Source organism: Emiliania huxleyi (assembly GCF_000372725.1).
Source record: "Emiliania huxleyi CCMP1516 unplaced genomic scaffold EMIHUscaffold_309, whole genome shotgun sequence".
Lineage (NCBI taxonomy): Eukaryota > Haptophyta > Isochrysidales > Noelaerhabdaceae > Emiliania > Emiliania huxleyi.
In genome coordinates, this window is record NW_005199694.1 from 103791 (window position 1) to 121296 (window position 17506).

Below are 17506 nucleotides of genomic sequence, written 5' to 3' on the forward strand. Positions count from 1 at the left end.
TGTGTTTTTCCGTTTCTCCCTTCCCCTCGCCGTGGCGGTGGGCCGTTCTCCGTCCCTTCGGGCCGGGGGGCGGGGGGCCTCCTTTGCCCTCCCCCCCCCGGCTCAGCCCCCAGGAGCGCTCTCTATCACACAACCCCCATCGACCGGCTGGGCGGGGGGAAGGTCGAACGGGTGAAGCGTGGCACGCGACCTTTGGCAAGAGGAGTCGGTCGACGGGAGTTGGGGAGGAGGAGGAGTCCTGCAGGCTCCGCTCAGTGGGCGTGGCCACCGCCGTCGGGCACGCAGTGCTCGTGGTCGAGGAGGACGAGGCCGATGGCGGTCGCGCCGAAGGCGAAGGCAAGGATCGTGCCGACGCGCATCTCCATCGTCTTGACCGTGTTGTTGACGCGGCCAAAGCACTCGGTCGCGGCGATCTGCACGTAGACGCCGCCGCCAAAGGCAAGGAGCCGGCCGTTTGCGTTGTCGCCCGGGTCGGCGCCGACGACGATGATGGCGCCGAGGACGACAGAGAGGCCCGAGATGAAGTTCAGCCCGAGGGCCGTGAACGGCTTGAGGTTGCCCTGCATCGGGTCTGTGAGGACGAGGTAGTCGGAGACCTCCTGCGCGAGCTCGTGGTAGATGGTGGCGGCGACGATGGTCCAGCCGACGGTCTCGTTGCAGCCGACAAAGGCGGCGCCGATGAAGATGCCGTCGACGAGGTTGTGCATGAAGTCGCCGAGGAGGATTCCGCAGAGCACGCGCACCTTGGTCGTGAGGCTCGCCGTCGTCGGCGCGACCTCCGGCTTGACATCTTCCTCGTCCGGCGTCTTGCTGCCCATGGACGTCTTCGAGACGGCGGCCTGGACGAGGGTCTCCAAGATGTTGGCGGAGATGAAGCCGAGGAGGATCATCGTGCCCCACCAGGCAGAGCGGCCCGCCTCTTTCGACTCGACGGACCACGTCTTTTCGCCATCTGCGTCGGTCTCCGACTTGGCCGTGTCGACGGGGTCCGTGATCAGGTGCGTGGCCTCGTACAGCATCAGGTAGAAGGCGGCGGCGAGGAGCGCGCCGGCCGCGAACGCGTTGGCGAGCGCAAACATGGTGGTCGGGTTCTTGTCGGCGACCTTCTTGATCGCCGGCGCGAGGAAGATGACGCCGATGAGCGTGCAGGCGTTGACGAGGAAGCTCGTGCCGATCGCGAGGCCCCACGGCTTCTCCTTCTCGGGCGCGTTGTCGACGCCGTCCTGGAAGACGGGCTCGATGGGGCTTGCGGCACCAAGGGCAACGAGGGCAGCGTCGTCGCCCATGGCAGAAGTGTCGACGTCCATGAGGTAGTGGATGCCACCGATCCCGCCGCGCTCAAACTCGGTCGGGTCATGCTCCGCGAAGATTGCGACGGAGTCGACGTTCGTCGTGACGAGGTGGAACACTGAGGTGAGCTTGGTCGTGGCGAACTTGATGTTGTAGCACAATGGCTGGGTCGCGCCCGCTCCGGTGGTAGGCGGAATCGTGATCGTGGAGCCCTCAGCCACATCCTGGCAGGTCTCACGGTCCTGCTCGATCACGCCTGCGCCGCAGTCGTGCACGGCCTCAAAGGGTTCTTCTGCCGTGCCGGTCGTCGGGTAGAAGACGATCTTCATTTCCGGGTCGGCGTACACCACATTCTCCTGCCACCCGATAACCTCGCCATCGTCATTCAGCGCCTCGTTGTACTGCTTCAAGATGACGGCCTGAGCGACCCACGTCTGCTTGTTCGACGCGCTGACGTCAAAGGTCGCGCCGAACTCAAACGGCTCTCCGGCGGTCGCGTCGAATGTGCACTTGTCACCAGCCATAGGCTGGGCATAGGCGCTGCGAGCCGAGAGAAGGAGAAGCGAAGCACGCAGCATGGCACGCCGTGAGTAAGCAGTGCACTTGCATGCTTTTTGCACCACGTGTACAGCCAGAGCACCCTCGGGGAACGCCCTAGCGGTGGTGCTTTTTCTTTAATTTTTGCACTACAAGGAGAGGTTGGTTCATGTGTGGTAGACCGTGCGAGAGCTAGTACACCGCACCTCTCCCTGTCTACCCCCCAGTCGCGGCCGCTTACGTGATACGTCCCTGTGTCCTTTCGGTGTGCCCTGTGATGTGATCACAACCATCGCCCCCTCGTCGCACCCCTCATGCAACGAGCAGTACAACGAGGTGGCAGTCCGGGTTCTGTGAAGAGGGTCGCTCGTCGAATGCGAGCCAGTTCGCTCGCGGCGCCGACGCCGACGCCGCCGCCGGAACGACCGCGGCGGCCGGTCGAGCGGCCGCCCCGGCCAGCGGCCGTATCGAGCCTGCCCGTCCCGAAGGTGTGGACCTCACGTCGCTCTCTCGAAGCCGAGCGCCACGCCGCTACGACTCCCATCGCGGGGAGGTCGGCTTTCCCCGTGCCGGTTCTCCCCAACCAACCCCGCCGGCAGCGCGAGCTGCCGGCCACATTGAGCGGTTCGTCCGCGTCGCGCACTCGTCCCAACCGGGGGCCGCAGACTCGTTCTGCGCGCCAACGGCTGGTGACGCTGTGTTGCCCTTGAGCTAGTCCTTCCCCGGTCGCCTAGCCTCTGCGCTGTCTGGCGAACGCCTGTATGCCATGCGCGCGGACCACGCTTGCGTGGATACGTGGCTGGCAGGCTGACCCGTGTGCGGGGTAGCCCGCGCACGGGGAAGCTTCACGGGTTCGAGTCGCCAAACATTAAGCAGCGGAGGTGTGCCGAGGGGGACCGGGAGGCGGTAAGCCGTCGTCGCCCGGCGCTGCTTGCAGCACCGTGGCGATGGCGCTAAGAGGTTCCTCTTTTCCGCGCCCCCCCCGCAAGGCGCGCGACACACACTCGCGACGACTCCCGTGCTCGCTCCTGGCGCAGGCGATCGACTCCTGACACCCATCGAGCGGATGGGCGCGTTCCCGCCGCGACCCGGTACTCTCGAACGACTTTTGAGGGCAAAAGGTGTCCTCCTGCCGTGGGCGAGCCAAACTCTGGCGGTGGGTGGCAGCCCGCTCAGCCCCAGGCGCCCCTCGAACCGGAGGGTGGTCTGCCGCCGCTGCGTGGTAGGCGCGCCGAGGGTGGGAGACATACCGGTATATGCCAGCGTCGCGCCACAGGTGGGAGGACCGATTCTCAGCAAGTTTGGCAGGGCGGGCAGCTGTGAAGGATCGATTGCTGTGCAACGGGGACCGATTCCGTGAGGGCCGGGTAGACGGCGAGTTGTGGCTCGGCCACTGCTGGCGGAGGCACCCGCTGGCGACAATGGCGGAGGCACCCACGCCCGCTGGCCGCGGATCGCTGAAAGCAAAGACCGCTAGGGAGGCGCTTCGGCGGGCAGTGATGAACGCCTCGTCAGACAAGGCAGGCGTGCTGGAGCTGTCGTCGCTTGCACCGGCTGACGGTCAGGGCGCGGGAAGGGAGCCCGAGGAGGCGTATCTGGCAGAGCTGCGCCGCGTGGCTGACGCTCGATGTCCCCAGGCTGGACACCCTGCCGGTGTGGGCTTCGACGTCATCTACATCAACTTGGAGCACCGCGCAGACCGGCGGTCAGCGATGGAGCTGAGCCTGGAACGCGCTGGCCTGCGGGGCGCTCGCCGATTCTGCGCGTGCACCGGTGGCGACGCGCCTCCGTGGGCCTGCACAACGCATTTCGACTGCACTCTCAATGCGCGGTTCGACAGGAATAGCGTGGCACAGGGTGCTGTGGCTATGTCCGCAGGAGAGCGCGGGTGCTCGATGTCGCACCTCCTGCTGTGGGCTCAGATTTCTGCTCTCGCCGACGATCAGCCGCCGGTGCTGGTGCTTGAAGACGACGTCGAGCTGGCTGATGACGCTGGCCACAGCTGCGCCGCGCTCATCCATGCCGTCCAAGCAGCGCTCGCTCCGGAGCGCCGGCAGCTCCTGCTCTATCTCGGGGCAGACGTGGCGGCGTGGGGTAGCCCAGATGTCTCCCGCGTGCCCCGCTGCGGAAGTGGCGGTGGCCAGCTTCTACTCCGCGAAGCACGGTACGTCTGGTGCGCCTCGTCCTACGTCATCTGGCCCGCAGCAGCCCGCGTGCTACTGCGCCATCTACCGGTCAGCGGGCCCGCTGACGTCCACCTGTCTCGGCTCATCTGGCTGCGGTCCGTCTCCGCCCTCGTCGTGGTGCCGAACCTCGCTAAGCAGAGCGTCTGCCGCACCGGCGAGTTTGGTCACGGTGACATCAAGGCGTCGGCGTCGGCGGTAGGCTATACCCCGTGCAGTGAGATGGGAGAGCAGCAGGGCAGCGACTTTGAGCAGGTCCGCAGGCGTGCAGCCACCAGTATTCTGTCCCGGTGGGCAGGCCGAGAGCGCGCACGGCTCAAACGCCTGGAGACGCCCACTGGGCAGCATCCTCTAAGAAGACCTCAGCTGCAAGGGATATCAGGGGCTCGGGTCGCTGCTCCGCTCTCCCAGCAGTGCATTTTGACCAACCCTTGCGCCCCTGGGAGCCTTACCTGGGAAGAGAGCTCCTTCACAGAAGCAAACTGGCCAGGTCCGGACTGGCAGCGTGCGCAGAAGGCGGCGACGCTGCGACATGTCCTCCAACTCCCAGAGGGAAGCGGGGTGATCGATTGTGGGGCGCACATCGGGGATTATGGCGTTCCGCTCGCATTAGCCCTACAACGTTGCGGCCGGCGGGATCTCACAGTGTACTGCATCGAGCCAGCGGCTGACAAGTGCCAATTCATCCGCCGCATGGCTTGGGCCAACGGGGTCGAGGATAGCGTGAGAGTGATCAGTGTCGGTCTTAGCAGCCAGGACGGCCGCTTTGTTTCCCACGAAGACAGCACCGGAGGCTCGGGCGCCTCGCAGTGGCGGCCAGCAGCACGCGGCTCGCTCTTTCGTCGTCTGGACACCATGTGTGCTGAAGGTGTGATCGGCGAGGTGGGCTTCATGTGGCTTGACTGCGAGTTCATGGAAAAGCAGGCCCTGCTGGGCGGTATCAAGCTCCTTCGACGATGCAGGCCCACTATCGTTCTCGAGTTCACTATCCCCAGGCGCGTGAATTCTCTCGGCGTTGTCACCCACAGTAGGGCCGGCACCGTCAGGGAGTTGAGGGCAGAGTTTGAGGAGCTGCGGCTGAGGGTGGACGATTTTTACGCTGCAAGATTCCACGACGACTGGCTGATTCGTTTTGCACCGCTGGGCCTCTCTGGGTACCTATGAACCGGCGTTAGGCAACTCGCTACGCTCAAGGTGCATCCGACCTCGGGATATTGTCCGGGCTCCTCCGAGCGCCGAAGCGCTCAGCGTGGGTGTGAACGACGGCGTGTGCAGCACAACGAGCGCGCACATCGCTACCTAGCACGGCTGGCACGTAACTCCGCGTCGTCGGGAGGAGGCGGGTTGACCTGGTAATGAGAGGAATTGAATCTGCAGTCGTAAAAAAGCTTGAGCCTTGTACCTTTGAAGCTTTGTGCGCGTTAACCCTTTCCCCACGCCGGCTGGGTGTCTTGTCTTGTGGTTCTGTGTGTCGTCGCGCTCCTGTGTGTGACCGTCATCGCCCGTCTTGCGTCCACCCATACCGCGTTGGTGTCCCAGTCGTTGGTCGGACTGTGTTTCGCCTTCCTATCTATCTATCTACCACGCCGGGACACTGTCCCTAACTCTGGGCCGGCGCGGGGGCCCCGGCCCACACCGTGCGCCGCGCCGCAGTGCGGAAACGGGGCTCCGGCGCTCAGAGTCGCTCAGAGCACCAACTTCCCGAATGATTACGGTTGATTAGAGGGCAGATTTGGAGAGATCTCGAGGAGTACACACAGATAGACCCTCCAATCATGAGAAACCTCCAACCTGATCGGTCGTACTGACCGCCGACAGATCACTCCAGACAGCAGACAGGCCGACGTCTGCACGCGGCCGGCCGGGCGAGAGGCTTGACACGATCCGACCCTGCGACCCTGACGCTGCTGCTCTAGCTATCAGACATGCGCTGCTGACTGCTGCCACATGTGCGACCTGTGCTGGCCCACTTGGCGGCCTTCCCGGTCAGTGGTGAGGCGCAGTTCAGAGCTGTCGATGGCGCGATGCCGCACTGGTCCCACATTGGTGACACGATACCACCAAGTTTGCCGGTCCAAGAGAGAGGCACCGGCGCTGTCCTGAGAAGTGCGTGGTCCCTTTTGACTGCCCATGCGCGCGAGGCTGTGTAGGCATAGCCTCGAGAGTGCCAGCAGCCAATCCGAGGTGACGCGCATTGCGTCAGAAGCGTGCACACGATGGAAGGACACCTTCCTACTGGCCGTACGATCAGGTCGTCACTGAAAGAACTTCCGGCAGAACAAGGCTGCGGCACCTGCGGCTGCTCCTGCGATCAAGTGGGAGCAGCTCGCCCACGGCCTCTTGCGTCAGCAACGCGCGACTCTGCGCGACGGCGCGCGAGCGGCCTGGGTGCGCATATGCGCGCCGCCCGCGCGAAGATCGGCGCGGCGGTGCGGAGCGCGTGGAGGTGCAGGTCTCTCGAGATCACCGGCATCTACATCGAACGGGATGGGGTGCGGCAGTACGTGACAGGTGAGAAGGTGGCGCCGCTCTCGCGGCGCGACGTCTACATCCTGTCGCGCGCCGCCGACCGCGTGTGGTGGAGCTGGAACTACTTCGGGTTCAACGAGTTCGACCCCGAGGGTGACCGCTTCTACCGCCGCGTGCGCGATTGGCTTCGCATGGAGACGGATGACGGTGCCCCGCACTGGGTGCACTCGCTCCGCGCCGTGCAAGCCGAGCAGGACAGCGAGTACTCGTCCGACGAAGACGAGTGCACGTCCGACCAGGACGACCGCGGGCCCGCGTACGAGTCCGACGACGACGATGGTTACGACCGGTCCGCATCGCAAACGACGACCTCGATGCGCTCATGCGCTGCTCTTTGACGACGAAAAGTGCTGACGTCTCGGTAAGTCTGCGGGGTGAGCTTCTTGTTTTTCTTATCAGTCAGCTGTGAGAGGAGGGGCTTGTCCTTTTAGTCCTATTTGTAGAAATTCTTATCAACCTATCTGTGTGAAGGGTAACCCACGATATCAAAATATGCTTCGCCTGCACTCCAAGTGCTCCAAGTGCCTTGAGCCCTCTGGGTCCTCCACATGCATATCCCAGGCGGTCAGCAGCCTCTCCGCCTCGCGCTCGCCCGAAAGCATCGCGCCGGCCACCGTGCCAAAGCAGCGAGTGTGCGTCGCCTCGCCCGCAAAGCAAACGGTCGGGAGCCCGCCGCAGACGAGCGGCGCAGCCAGTCGATCGGCGGCGTCGGCGGGCGCCGCGGGGCGCGGGTATGAGTAGCTGCCTCCAAAGAGGGGGTTCGCGGTCCACGAGGTGGCGTGCACCGCCACAGGCCGCCACGACGGCAGCAGCCTCCAAAAGGGCGCCAGCCCCGCCTCGAGCTCGCGCAGCAGCTCGCGCGACGGCCGCCCGCTCACGGCGCGCGCGCTCTCCCCCGTCAGCCAGCCAACGAGCACGCACCGGCTCCGGGACCAGCCGCTCGGCAAGCTGGCCGCGGCGCCCTCGCCGCTCGAGGCGTCGGCGCGGTGCAGCGAGTACAAGCCTCGCGTCCAGCCGCCGGCGAGGGGGTCCGCCGTGGAGCCGCGGGCCGGCTCCGTCCAGAGCAGGTGCAGGGAGGGCAGCTCCCCCTCCCCCCCTTCCTCCGCCTCCGGTCGGCGCCGCTCCACGCTCACGAAGATCTTCTCCACCGCGCCGCACGCAAAGTGCCGCATCGCACCCGCCCTCGCCTCGCAAGAGCAACGACTCGGGTAACCGGGTGATCTCGGGTGATCTCGCGTGATCTCGCGTAATCTCGGGTAATCTCGCCTCGCTGAGCGGCGGCTCGAGCCGCAGCCGGCGCAGCGGCTCAAGCGGCACACACAAGCACGCCGCCGCCGCGCTGTGGGTGGCGGCGCGGCCGTCGCTCCCCTCCACGTCCACCTATTGCCGCCGCGTTGCGCTCACGCCCTTTGCGCACGCTTCCACAAAGGGCGCTCACCGCGAGCTGTCCCGTGAATCTTCGCTGGCAGAGTGCAGTGTCAAGCGGAGAGAGGGAGAGAGAGGGAGAGAGAGGGAGAGAGAGGGAGAGAGAGAGAGAGAGAGAGGGAGAGAGAGAGAGAGAGAGAGAGGGAGACGTGAGTGCTGCGAGGTGTGCCCTTCCGCGTGGCCACCTCGACGCCGCCGCCCTCGACAGCGTCGCCCCAGCGCACCGCTCGCGCCGCCCGCCCCTGCAGCAGCGCGCCGCTCGCGCGCAGCGGTGCGGCCAGCGCCTCCAACGCCTTTGAGAAGCCGCCGAGGTCCGGACGCGACGGGACGTGTCGGCCGTCAAAGTCGTCGTAGCTGGCGTACGCGACGCCCGCGCACTCGTCGGCCAGGTCGCCGCAGCCGTCGATGGCGCACTGCAGCTTCTCGGCCGCCTCCCACGCCGCGTCGAGCAGGGCTGCGCGGGGCGGCAGGCGCGCCGCGTTCGAGCAGGGAAGGGAGAGGGGAGGGGGAGGGGAGGGGAGGGGGACCTCCGTCGCCGTGGCTCGCGAGGAGGCCGGGCCGCGCAGCCTCCCAAGCGGCACGCACCGCGGCGCCGACCGAGGCGTGCGCACCGCCGCGGCCCGCCTCTAGCTCGGAGACCGTCTCAAAGAGGAGACGGCTCGCCGACCGCACCACCTGGATACGCACACACATGCCATCGGGTGTTCGAGACACGTGCATGGGAGTGGGGTGTGTGTGTGCCGCGAGCGCGGTGCCGCCAAAGGGCAGTGGCAAGCTCACGTCTGCATTCGCTGGCCGCCCGTCGCTGCGGAGGTGTCGTGGCGTCGTGGCGCGTCGCTTTGGTGTCTGCGGCGTGAGGCCGAGCGACTCGGCGAGCGCAAAGGCTGGGTTTCCCTTCTGACCGTGGAACCACTGTGCTCCGAGTTCAAACACGCCAAGGTCGCCCACCGAAGTGGTCAAGCAGCGGCCGCCAACTCGATCCGCCGCCTCGAGAAGCGTCACACGGACCCCATGCTGCTGCAGCCGCAGCGCGCACGATAGCCCAGCGGCGCCTGCGCCGACGACGATGCAGGTCCTGTCCGACGCTCTCGACGGCTCGCGCGGAGGGCCAGAGGCGCTCATCGCCACGAGGATCAGGTTTGTCGCGCGAGGCGGTCCCGAGGCCGTGAAACGCACGAGGTTTTGCCGTTTGTCGTGACCGCTCCCTTCATGGTAGTTGTATTGAGGGCTTTAGAGAAAACCATGCCGCACGCGAGGAGGCCGGACCCCCAGAACCCCCCCCGGCCCGAAGGAGGCGGCAATACTATACACATGGAGGCGCAAGGGGTGGACGGTGGGATGAGCACGACACAGGAGCAGGGAGCGGGCAGCCGCACGAGGAGGGGCGCCAATATTCGGGGCGCCGCTCTGAAAGGCTTAGCCGGCGCCCGTCGGAACGATCCATCGTAAAAGTCGTAACGTTCGTATGACTTCTTTTCGATGCGCCCCATCGTCAGCCGTCGCCCTCACTCATGCGCGACCCCTGGCGGTAAAACACCATCATGTCGCCTTTTCAGCCGACAGCAAGCAGTTTTGCCGTTTGTCGTGACCGCTCCCTTCATGGTAGTTGTATTGAGGGCTTTAGAGAAAACCATGCCGCACGCGAGGAGGCCGGACCCCCAGAACCCCTTTGAGGCCGGTCGCAAAGTCACAGATGTAGAGGGCGGTCGGCAGTACGTGTCACTCGACCTGACACGCGTCATTTTCGAGGACGATCCCATTCCGTCCACGCCGTGGCTTCTTTCACACTTCCAGCATGCGCTCGTTGTCTACGCTGATGGCTCCATTGGCGTTCGCCCCTCCTTTGACACCCACCAAAGCCGACCGGGTGAGAGCCCCCCGACCCCAAAATCGCGGCAGGCGGGCTCCCCGTCCATATGGGACGCGGTGGCTGGTGCGGCTCTGGAAGTGTGGAGGGATGCCAGCTGGATCTTACATGAGGTCACCGAGGGAATGTGCACGACGCACCCTGATCTCGGGCTCGTTGCCCAGTGCTTGCGTAATGTTCCCTCCATGCTAGGTTTGGTCGACGAAGCGGATGAATGCAAATATATGCACTTGCACGTGGCCAACAGTTACAATGAAGGGCTGTCGAGGATGGTTGATAAGATTTACACGCCAGCCGTCCAAGAGAAGCAGTCGCACATCGACACGCTTGCAAAGCATAGTGCCTTGCTGCACAACTACACGTCCCGTCTCGGTGCGCTGATGCAGACCGAATTTGTGCTGCAGCTCGACGAAGTGCCGCTCGACGTCTCCCTGCCGCGGCTCTATCTCGACGCTTTCGACCAGAAGGTGCTGACTCCCGGTCCCTGATCCACTCTCGCGCCTCCCCGGTCACGCCCGGAGTTAATGACCCCGCTGCTGCCTGTACACGCACAGGTTGCCGATCGCGCGCTGGAGGACTACCAAAGCAACCTTGCAGACCACGGACTCTCCGCCTACTTTGCACAGCTGTCGGAGGGGGTCAAGGACCGCAATCAGCTGATCGGACAGTGGGTACAGGCCCAGATGACATTGCAGGACACGAAGGCCAGGAGGAATGCGACCAAGCTGAAGTTTCAGCTGCTCAAGAACGCGTCTCGTGAAGAGGACGTGGCTCGTGACGCTCTCGACTGGCAGCAGGACCAGCTCGGGTACCTCGCACTTCGATACCTGCGCGCGCAAATATCCGCATTCGAGTATTGGGCTCTGGAACCCTTTGATCCCAAGCTTGAGGCTCCGGTAACATCGGCACAGCTAGCAACGATACAGAGACGTCTGAAGGAAGCAAAGGCGCGCGTAAAAACCAGCCGGGCGTCCGAGCCGCCCCACTGTTATGACAGCATGGGTTTCCGACTCGTACGCGATCGCAACCCGCTAGTGTTCGAAGAGTTGGTGCGCACCAACAAGACTACCATTCGTGTCCCCATGGCAAAGGACTGCAACTTCTACCGTGTTCAGATGAAAAACGTGCGCGTCTACCTCGAGCTTGACCGCGGCAACATGTCAGCGTTGCTTCAACAGCAGGCCGTAGCCAAAATAACGCTCTCCATCACCAAACTTGGCACTGAGTCGTTTCTGGGAAAGGACAGGAGTGTCTGGGAATACATTCCCGCAAGCACGATAGACTCGAGGACGTTAATGTTCATGTACTCCATCAGCCCCCACCCTTCTGCGTCTACGGCCGAGTTCTGCCCGCTGCACAACGGAATGGATTGGGACTGCGATAGACCAGCCAGGAGTCCGTTTGGACTATGGGAAGTTGGAATTCCGGATGACACCCGCCTTCCGGATGACAGCCGCGGGGGGGCGGAAGGTGGGTGGCCGCAAGGCCTGAGTTTGAGCGCAGTCACAGCTATCAAATTTGAATTTGGGCTCATCTACCGTGAGATCGATCCTCGCAAGTTGACGGCCATGTTTGGCCAGGGGGGCGACGAGGATTGGGAGAGCAATAGCTTGACTTGCACGGGCCTAGGACAAATGCCAACGAGGTGCAGCGTGTGTTCCACCTCAGGCTCGATTAGTTCGCTACAGGCGAGCTCTCCGGCGCGATCCCGTGGTCTCGTGAGCATCCAGTCCCGTTGCCTTTAAGCAGATGTGGCATGGCACAGTGCTTTTTGGTAACAAACCCGGTTGTAACGTTACTTATCCCTTTGTGGCGCCGCAATGCACGGCAGCGACGGCATCTGTTGTGAAGCCTGTGAGCTGTGAGTTGTGTAAGCGAGGTGTCGTCGATCTGCCATCTGCTGCGACACACTGCTTTGCGTGATGCGTGCGTGACGGCCCGCGCCATCCGCCAATGCCCCAATTGTGGCTTTCGCCGGCTTTGCTTGACGGAAAGGGGGGGAGGGGTGGGACAAATCTCTCGTACATATCACGCTTCATCCCCAAAACGTACCGCCAGATCCACACACACACATGCGCAACGAGACCGATTCACGTAGAGATTCGCCATTCATGTCATGATGCCGTCCGGAGCTGTCAGTGTCACCACCACGGGCACCAGCCGGTGTAGCACTGACACAAGTTTTGGTTCGAAGTCGCCTGCTCGATGAGCCGCTGCACCTGCTCGGCAACGGTGAGCTGCTCGCCGAACTCGCGGCCGGTCAGCTTGTTGTCGACGCGCCGGATCACGCGCACCGCGCGCTCGTTGAGTGCGTGCGGCTCGCCGCCCCCCTCTGGCTGGGCGGCGAACTGCGGCGGCTGCGGCTGCGAGAGCGACGCGATCCGCTCCTCGGCGGCGCGAGACGCCCACAGCTTCTGGCGCACAGCCGCCAGCGGCGTCGGCGCGACGCCCTCCGAGATCTGCAGGGGGTCGAGCGAGTAGCCAAACGACTCCTCCAGCGAGGCGACGAGCGAGGGCGGCAGCGACGCGCGCACGCCGCCGGTGCTTCGCTGCGCCGTGGAGGCGTCCGCCCGCTCCCCCGCCTCCTCCTCCGCGCTCGCGCCGTCGCTGCAGGACTCGAGGTCGCTCGAGCTCGTCGTGCTCGAGGCCCCGCCTCTCTCCGCCGCGCCCCCCGGCTCGGCCGCCGCCAGCCGTCGGTGGCGACCGCCACCGCCGCTCTCGCCTCCGCCGCCTCCGCGCCCACCGCCTCCGCCCTCGCCGCCACCGCCGCCGCTCTGGCCGCCGCCGCTCTCCGCGCCGTCGCCCTCGCCCTCGCCTCCGCCGCCGCCGCCGCTGCTCTCCGCGCCGCCGCCGCTCTCGCTGCCACCCACCGCGGTGCCGCCGCCGCCGCCGCCGCCAGCACCGGTGCCTGCGCCACCCGCCGCGGTGGTCGCAGTCGACTGAGACGTCGTCCCGTTGGCGGTGGCGGCGCTGCCGCTGGCGGCGCCGCCGCTGGCGGCGCCGCTGGCGGCGGCCGCCGCCGCCGCCGCGGCCGGGTGGGCCTGCAGCAGCCGCCACTTGATGAGCGGGTCGTGGATGAAGGCCTCGAGCATCGCCATCACCGAGTCCTTGTTGCGGCGCAGCACGGACATGACCGTCTCGCAAGTGGCGCGAAAGGTGCCTAGGGGGAAGGCCCCGAGAGGGGTGGGGGACATGCGCCTCGGACGTGACCGCCTCGCAGGTCGCGCGAAAGGTGCCCTCGACGCCCGACACCTCCATCGCGGCGACGAGCATGCGCGTGAGCCGGAAGGGCACCGTCTCGGGGTACTTGTCTCGCCGCATCGCAACCTCGAAGCAGTCGCCAAAGTCGATGTGCAGGATCTTGCCTACGGGAAGGCTCCGAGCAGGTCCCGAGCAGGTTCCGAGAAGCAGCCGCCAGAGGCGATGTGCACGGTCTTGCCCGTGAAGCGGTGCAGCATCAGGTTGGACGGGTGGCGGTCGCCGAGGCCGAGGATGTGGCCGACCATCGACATGACGGCGAGCGAGCGCGAGAAGTGGGAGCGCCGCTCGAGCCACTCTTCGGAGGAGGGCGCCTTGGCCCACAGCACCGCGCGAGATCACCCGAGATTATACCCGAGGTGACCCGAGGGGACCCGAGATTATACCCGAGGTGACCCGAGGTGACCCAAGATGACCAGAGGTGACCAGAGATGACCAGAGGTGACCAGAGGTGACCTGAGGGGACCCGAGGGGACCCGAGGTGACCAGAGAGGGGACCCGAGGGGACCCGAGGTGACCCGAGGTGACCCGAGGGGACCCGAGGGGACCAGAGAGGGGACCCGAGGGGACCCGAGGTGACCAGAGAGGGGACCCGAGGTGACCCGAGGTGAGGCGCCTTGACCCACAGCACACGCGCGAGGTCCATCCCTTCGGTGTGCGAGAGCACGTGCTGGAAGGCCTATCGGACAAGCCGCGGGCAGGTCGCGCGGGCGTGCCCTGGACGGGCCGCGAGAGCGCGCGCCCGGATGGCCTCCATCCGCTGCAGCAGCGTGAGCGACTCGAGGTCGGGCGCAAAGTGGAGCATCAGCCGGTGCTCGACGTTGAGCAGCACCGAGCGCGACGTGCGGTAGGCGCGCACGAGCGTGTGCAGCGTGTCGCAGCGCGGCACCCACCTGGCGTCCACCGCGCAGCGCGGCGCGTGAGAGCGGCGTCGGCGTTGGCGGCGTGGCCCCCCCCCGGCGGTCGTGCCGCCGCGGCACGGGGCGCTCGACGGCAGCTCGGCCACATCTCGGCTCCGTCCTGGCCGCGTCACACATCTCGGCCGCCTCTCGGCTCCGTCTCACTCGATGAGCCCCGAGTTGGTCGAGAGCGGGACGACCGAGTAGCGCTGGATGCCGAGGTCGAGCCGCGCGCCGTCGTCGGTCGAGGCGAGGAGCGCGTTGACGAGGCCGAAGAGCTGCATCACGCGCTCGTCCTGCCGCAAGTCCTCGTGCCCCTTGAGCAGGAAGACGTACTCGACGCCGTCGTCGCCCGTCACCGCCAGCTTGCGCGGCCGCTGCTTGGAGGACATTACGCGGATCGCGGGCGCGAAGGAGCGGATCGCGACGACGGGCGCGTTGGCGCGGTAGGTGCCCGGCACGGCGATCTCGAGGTTGGTCGCCTTGAGAAGCCGCGGCGAGACGTCGCGCAGCTGCAGGGTGCGCGCCTGTGAGAGAGGCACACACACACGCACGCACGTCTCGGACGTGGAATGGACGTGTCCCGGACATGTCCAGGTTCGGAGGGGGAGGAGGAGGAGGGTGCGCGCCTGCTGCAGCTGCCGGCCGAGCTGGCGCAACACCTCGTAGAAGCGCGTCCACGCCGCCTGCAGCTGCGCCTCGTCGCCCGACAAGCGAAACTCGTGGCAGTGCGCGAGGGCGGAGCGCAGGTCGGCGGCGTAGGCGGCGACAAAATCCGCCTCGTGCGCGGTCGAGGCGCCCGCCTCGAGCCGCGCGTAGAGCGGCGCGAGCACCGCGAGCGTCGACTCGATGCCGCGCGGCTCGCCGGCGTGCGGCTGCTCAAAGTAGCGGCGGTAGGCCTATGAGTTGATCGCTGCTTGAGCCATGCCTCGCTAGGCCGACGCTCAGATCTCTAGCGGCGGCGAGCCTGCTCGAGCGACTCGTGCCACTGCTCGGGCCACAAAATGGCGACGCGGATCAGCTCGTTGGAGACGAGCAGCGCCTGGTATTCATGAAGGTATTCATGAGCGACGGGCCGTGTGGCGCACGACGCGCGGTCCACCTCGTCGGAGGCGGGAAGCGCCTGCTCGACGAGGGTGTCGCAGTGGGCGCGCATCATCGTCAGCGTCGCCTCGGCGTGCGAGATGCGCCTATGAATGAGTGTTGAGCCGTCAGCGGTGGGTCACTGCGGACAGCGCCAAGCGTCGCCTCGGCGCGGAGAGGTGCGCCCCATGCTGAAGAGCGGCAGCGACGTGGCCGCGGCGGCTTGCCGGCCGTCCGGCCTCGGCGACGCGGCGGTCGAGCGCTCCGCCTCGCGGCGCGGGCGCGACTCGTGCGAGGCGACCGCGAGCGGGTAGATGAGCGCTTGCGGGTGGAGGCGGCCGACGGTGAGAAGCAGGTTCTGCACCGCCTTGCGCACGCGCGGCTGCGGCGCGTTGATGCGCGCGATGATCTGCGGGATGACGAGCAGCCACGTGTCGACGTGCACGAGCGCAAACCCGTCGCTGAGCGCGGCGTCGACGCGCGCGTCGCCGCCGTAGCGGAACCAGAGGGTGAGCAGCCGCAGCAGGTCCTGCAGGCTCTGCTCGAGGTGCGCGCCGAGCGTGATCGAGCGGAAGAAGCCCCGCAGCGCAGAGACGACGTGCCCAATCGTGCGCTCGGCCGCCGCGGGCGGCGGCGCGAGCGGCGGCGCGAGCGGCGGCGCGAGCGGCGCGTGGGGAAGGGGCGGCGCCGCGGCCGCGGGCGGCTGCGCGTCCGCCGCAGCCACCCGCGCGATGGCGGTGACGTTCATCAGCGCCCACGCGTGCCACGCCTTGTAGGCTGTCGGCCCGTACCGGACGGCGGCGGAGTACGAGGCGAGGACGCGGGCGATCGTCGCCTCGTCGAGCTGCTCGCCTGCCTGCGCCATCTGCCACGAGCCCAGCTGCAGGCAGACTCGCATGCTCATCCGCGTTCATCGGCGCGGCGGACGGCGCGCCGAGCCACGCCGGCGCGGACTCGCCCGAGCGGTCGAGCGTCTCGGGCGCGAGCGGCGTGCCAGAGTCCTCGAGCTCCTCGAGCAGAGCCTCTGCGGCGGAGCACGCCGACAGCGACGACGTCCAAGCGGCCGCGCCCGCCTCGGCCGAGACCGCCCACGACGGGAAGCGCGGCGGCGTCGGCGGCGGCGCGCCCGCAAGTCCTGCGGCCGAGGCGGCGGCGCCGCCGCCGCTGTCGGCGGGGGGGCCGGGCCCGGGGCCGCCAGCGGCGGCGGCGGCGCCGGGAGTGGCGTTCGGCTCTGGCGACGACGCGCTGGCGGCGGGCTGCGCCGGCGGCGCCGCCGCGGAGCGCGCGAGCAGCTGCATGAGCAGCCCGATGGCTGCCGCCTGCGCGTTGGTCACCCAGAGGTACTTTGCGTACGCGTAGACGAGCTCGGGCGCGGCGCCGTCGAGCGCGTTCGCCACCTGCGAGGGGAGATATGGGGAGATATGGGGAGATATGGGGAGATCCACCTGCGAGGGGGGCGAGAGTCGGGGAGCTTGTGAGCAGGGTGCCGTGCCGCGTGTGGCACTCGGCGCGTCGCGCAAGAGGCGAAGAAGACGGCCGGCAGTGCAGCGGAACACGTGTCTGCTCGAGTGCTACGTCGGGAGACGGGCGCCCGGCAGCTGGGGTGCCGCCACCTGAGACCCCTCGCCCATCGCCTGCTGGTAGACAGGCAACGAGCCGATCGGGGCGCCGGGAGGCAGCAGCTTGGAGAGCGAGGTGCGGCAGAGCTCGAGCCGGCCCGACTTGCGGCACAGCGAGCCGAACTTGATCCACGCCTCCATCTGCTGCAGCGGGGCCAGCGCCATCGCCCGCAGCTCGATGAGCGGCTGCCACGCACGCAGCTCGCTCGAGCAGTTGCGCAGCCGGTCGCGCCACCGCAGCCGGATGGCCTCGCACCGTTCGTCGGCGCGCGCCTGCTTCACAGCCGCAGGTGTGAAGAGACGCCGTTCACAGCTGCTGCAGCCTCGCACCGCTCGTCTGCGCGCGCCGCGTCGTCGGCGCCCAGCACCGCGCGGGCGGAGGAGGAGGAGGAGGCGGCGGCGGCGAGGGGGTCGGAAGCGGCGGCTGCTCGCACGGCGTGCGAAGGCCCGTCGAGCGGCCGTGCCGGCGCGCGGCGCGCGGCGAGCCCCTCCTGCCGGACGCGGGACCGCGATCTGCTCAAGAGGTGGGCACGAGACGTGTGTGTGCCGTGTCCAGCCTCCTCTCGCGCGCGGGCCAGCCTCCGCTCCGCCGTCACTCCTTCCCTCCTCGCTGCTGCCGACCCGCCGACGACTGCCTCCCGGCTGGAGCGGTCTCCCGGCTGGAGCGGTCTCCTGCAGCACGCGGTACTCGATCAGCTCTTCGACCTCGGAGAGCTGCTGCGCGTGCACGAGGGGCGCGTGCGCGCGCGAGTACCTGTGGCAGCAACGAGAGCCGGGGAGATATGGGGAGACACACGGAGATACAGGGAGATGCGA

General features: G+C 67.0%; 4 protein-coding genes across 4 annotated transcripts; 1 reads left to right on the plus strand and 3 right to left on the minus strand.

Annotated features, from left to right (window-relative positions):
* Positions 1 to 251: 251 nt before the first annotated feature.
* Positions 252 to 1814, minus strand: EMIHUDRAFT_240483 (hypothetical protein; the record flags this gene model as incomplete). The annotated part of the gene is made up of 1 exon (XM_005774739.1): positions 252 to 1814. The coding sequence occupies one exon, from the start codon at positions 1812 to 1814 to the stop codon at positions 252 to 254; it is 1563 nt and encodes a 520-aa protein (XP_005774796.1).
* A 1881-nt stretch (positions 1815 to 3695) lies between these two features.
* Positions 3696 to 5174, plus strand: EMIHUDRAFT_116824 (hypothetical protein; the record flags this gene model as incomplete). The annotated part of the gene is made up of 2 exons (XM_005774740.1): positions 3696 to 4182; positions 4501 to 5174. 2 exons carry the CDS (start codon positions 3696 to 3698, stop codon positions 5172 to 5174), a joined length of 1161 nt encoding a protein of 386 aa, XP_005774797.1.
* A 1850-nt stretch (positions 5175 to 7024) lies between these two features.
* EMIHUDRAFT_116825 (hypothetical protein) lies at positions 7025 to 9086 on the minus strand (the record flags this gene model as incomplete). Its single annotated transcript, XM_005774741.1, has 3 exons — positions 7025 to 7726; positions 8150 to 8418; positions 8492 to 9086. 3 exons carry the CDS (start codon positions 9084 to 9086, stop codon positions 7025 to 7027), a joined length of 1566 nt encoding a protein of 521 aa, XP_005774798.1.
* A 2886-nt stretch (positions 9087 to 11972) lies between these two features.
* EMIHUDRAFT_430501 (hypothetical protein) lies at positions 11973 to 15121 on the minus strand (the record flags this gene model as incomplete). The annotated part of the gene is made up of 9 exons (XM_005774742.1): positions 15112 to 15121; positions 14956 to 15030; positions 14618 to 14887; positions 14154 to 14515; positions 13778 to 13982; positions 13263 to 13403; positions 13042 to 13191; positions 12734 to 12968; positions 11973 to 12163 (listed from the first exon to the last, which is right to left on the minus strand). Exons 4-9 carry the CDS (start codon positions 14378 to 14380, stop codon positions 11973 to 11975), a joined length of 1149 nt encoding a protein of 382 aa, XP_005774799.1. The 5' UTR covers positions 14381 to 14515; positions 14618 to 14887; positions 14956 to 15030; positions 15112 to 15121.
* Between the last annotated feature and the right edge of the window lie 2385 nt (positions 15122 to 17506).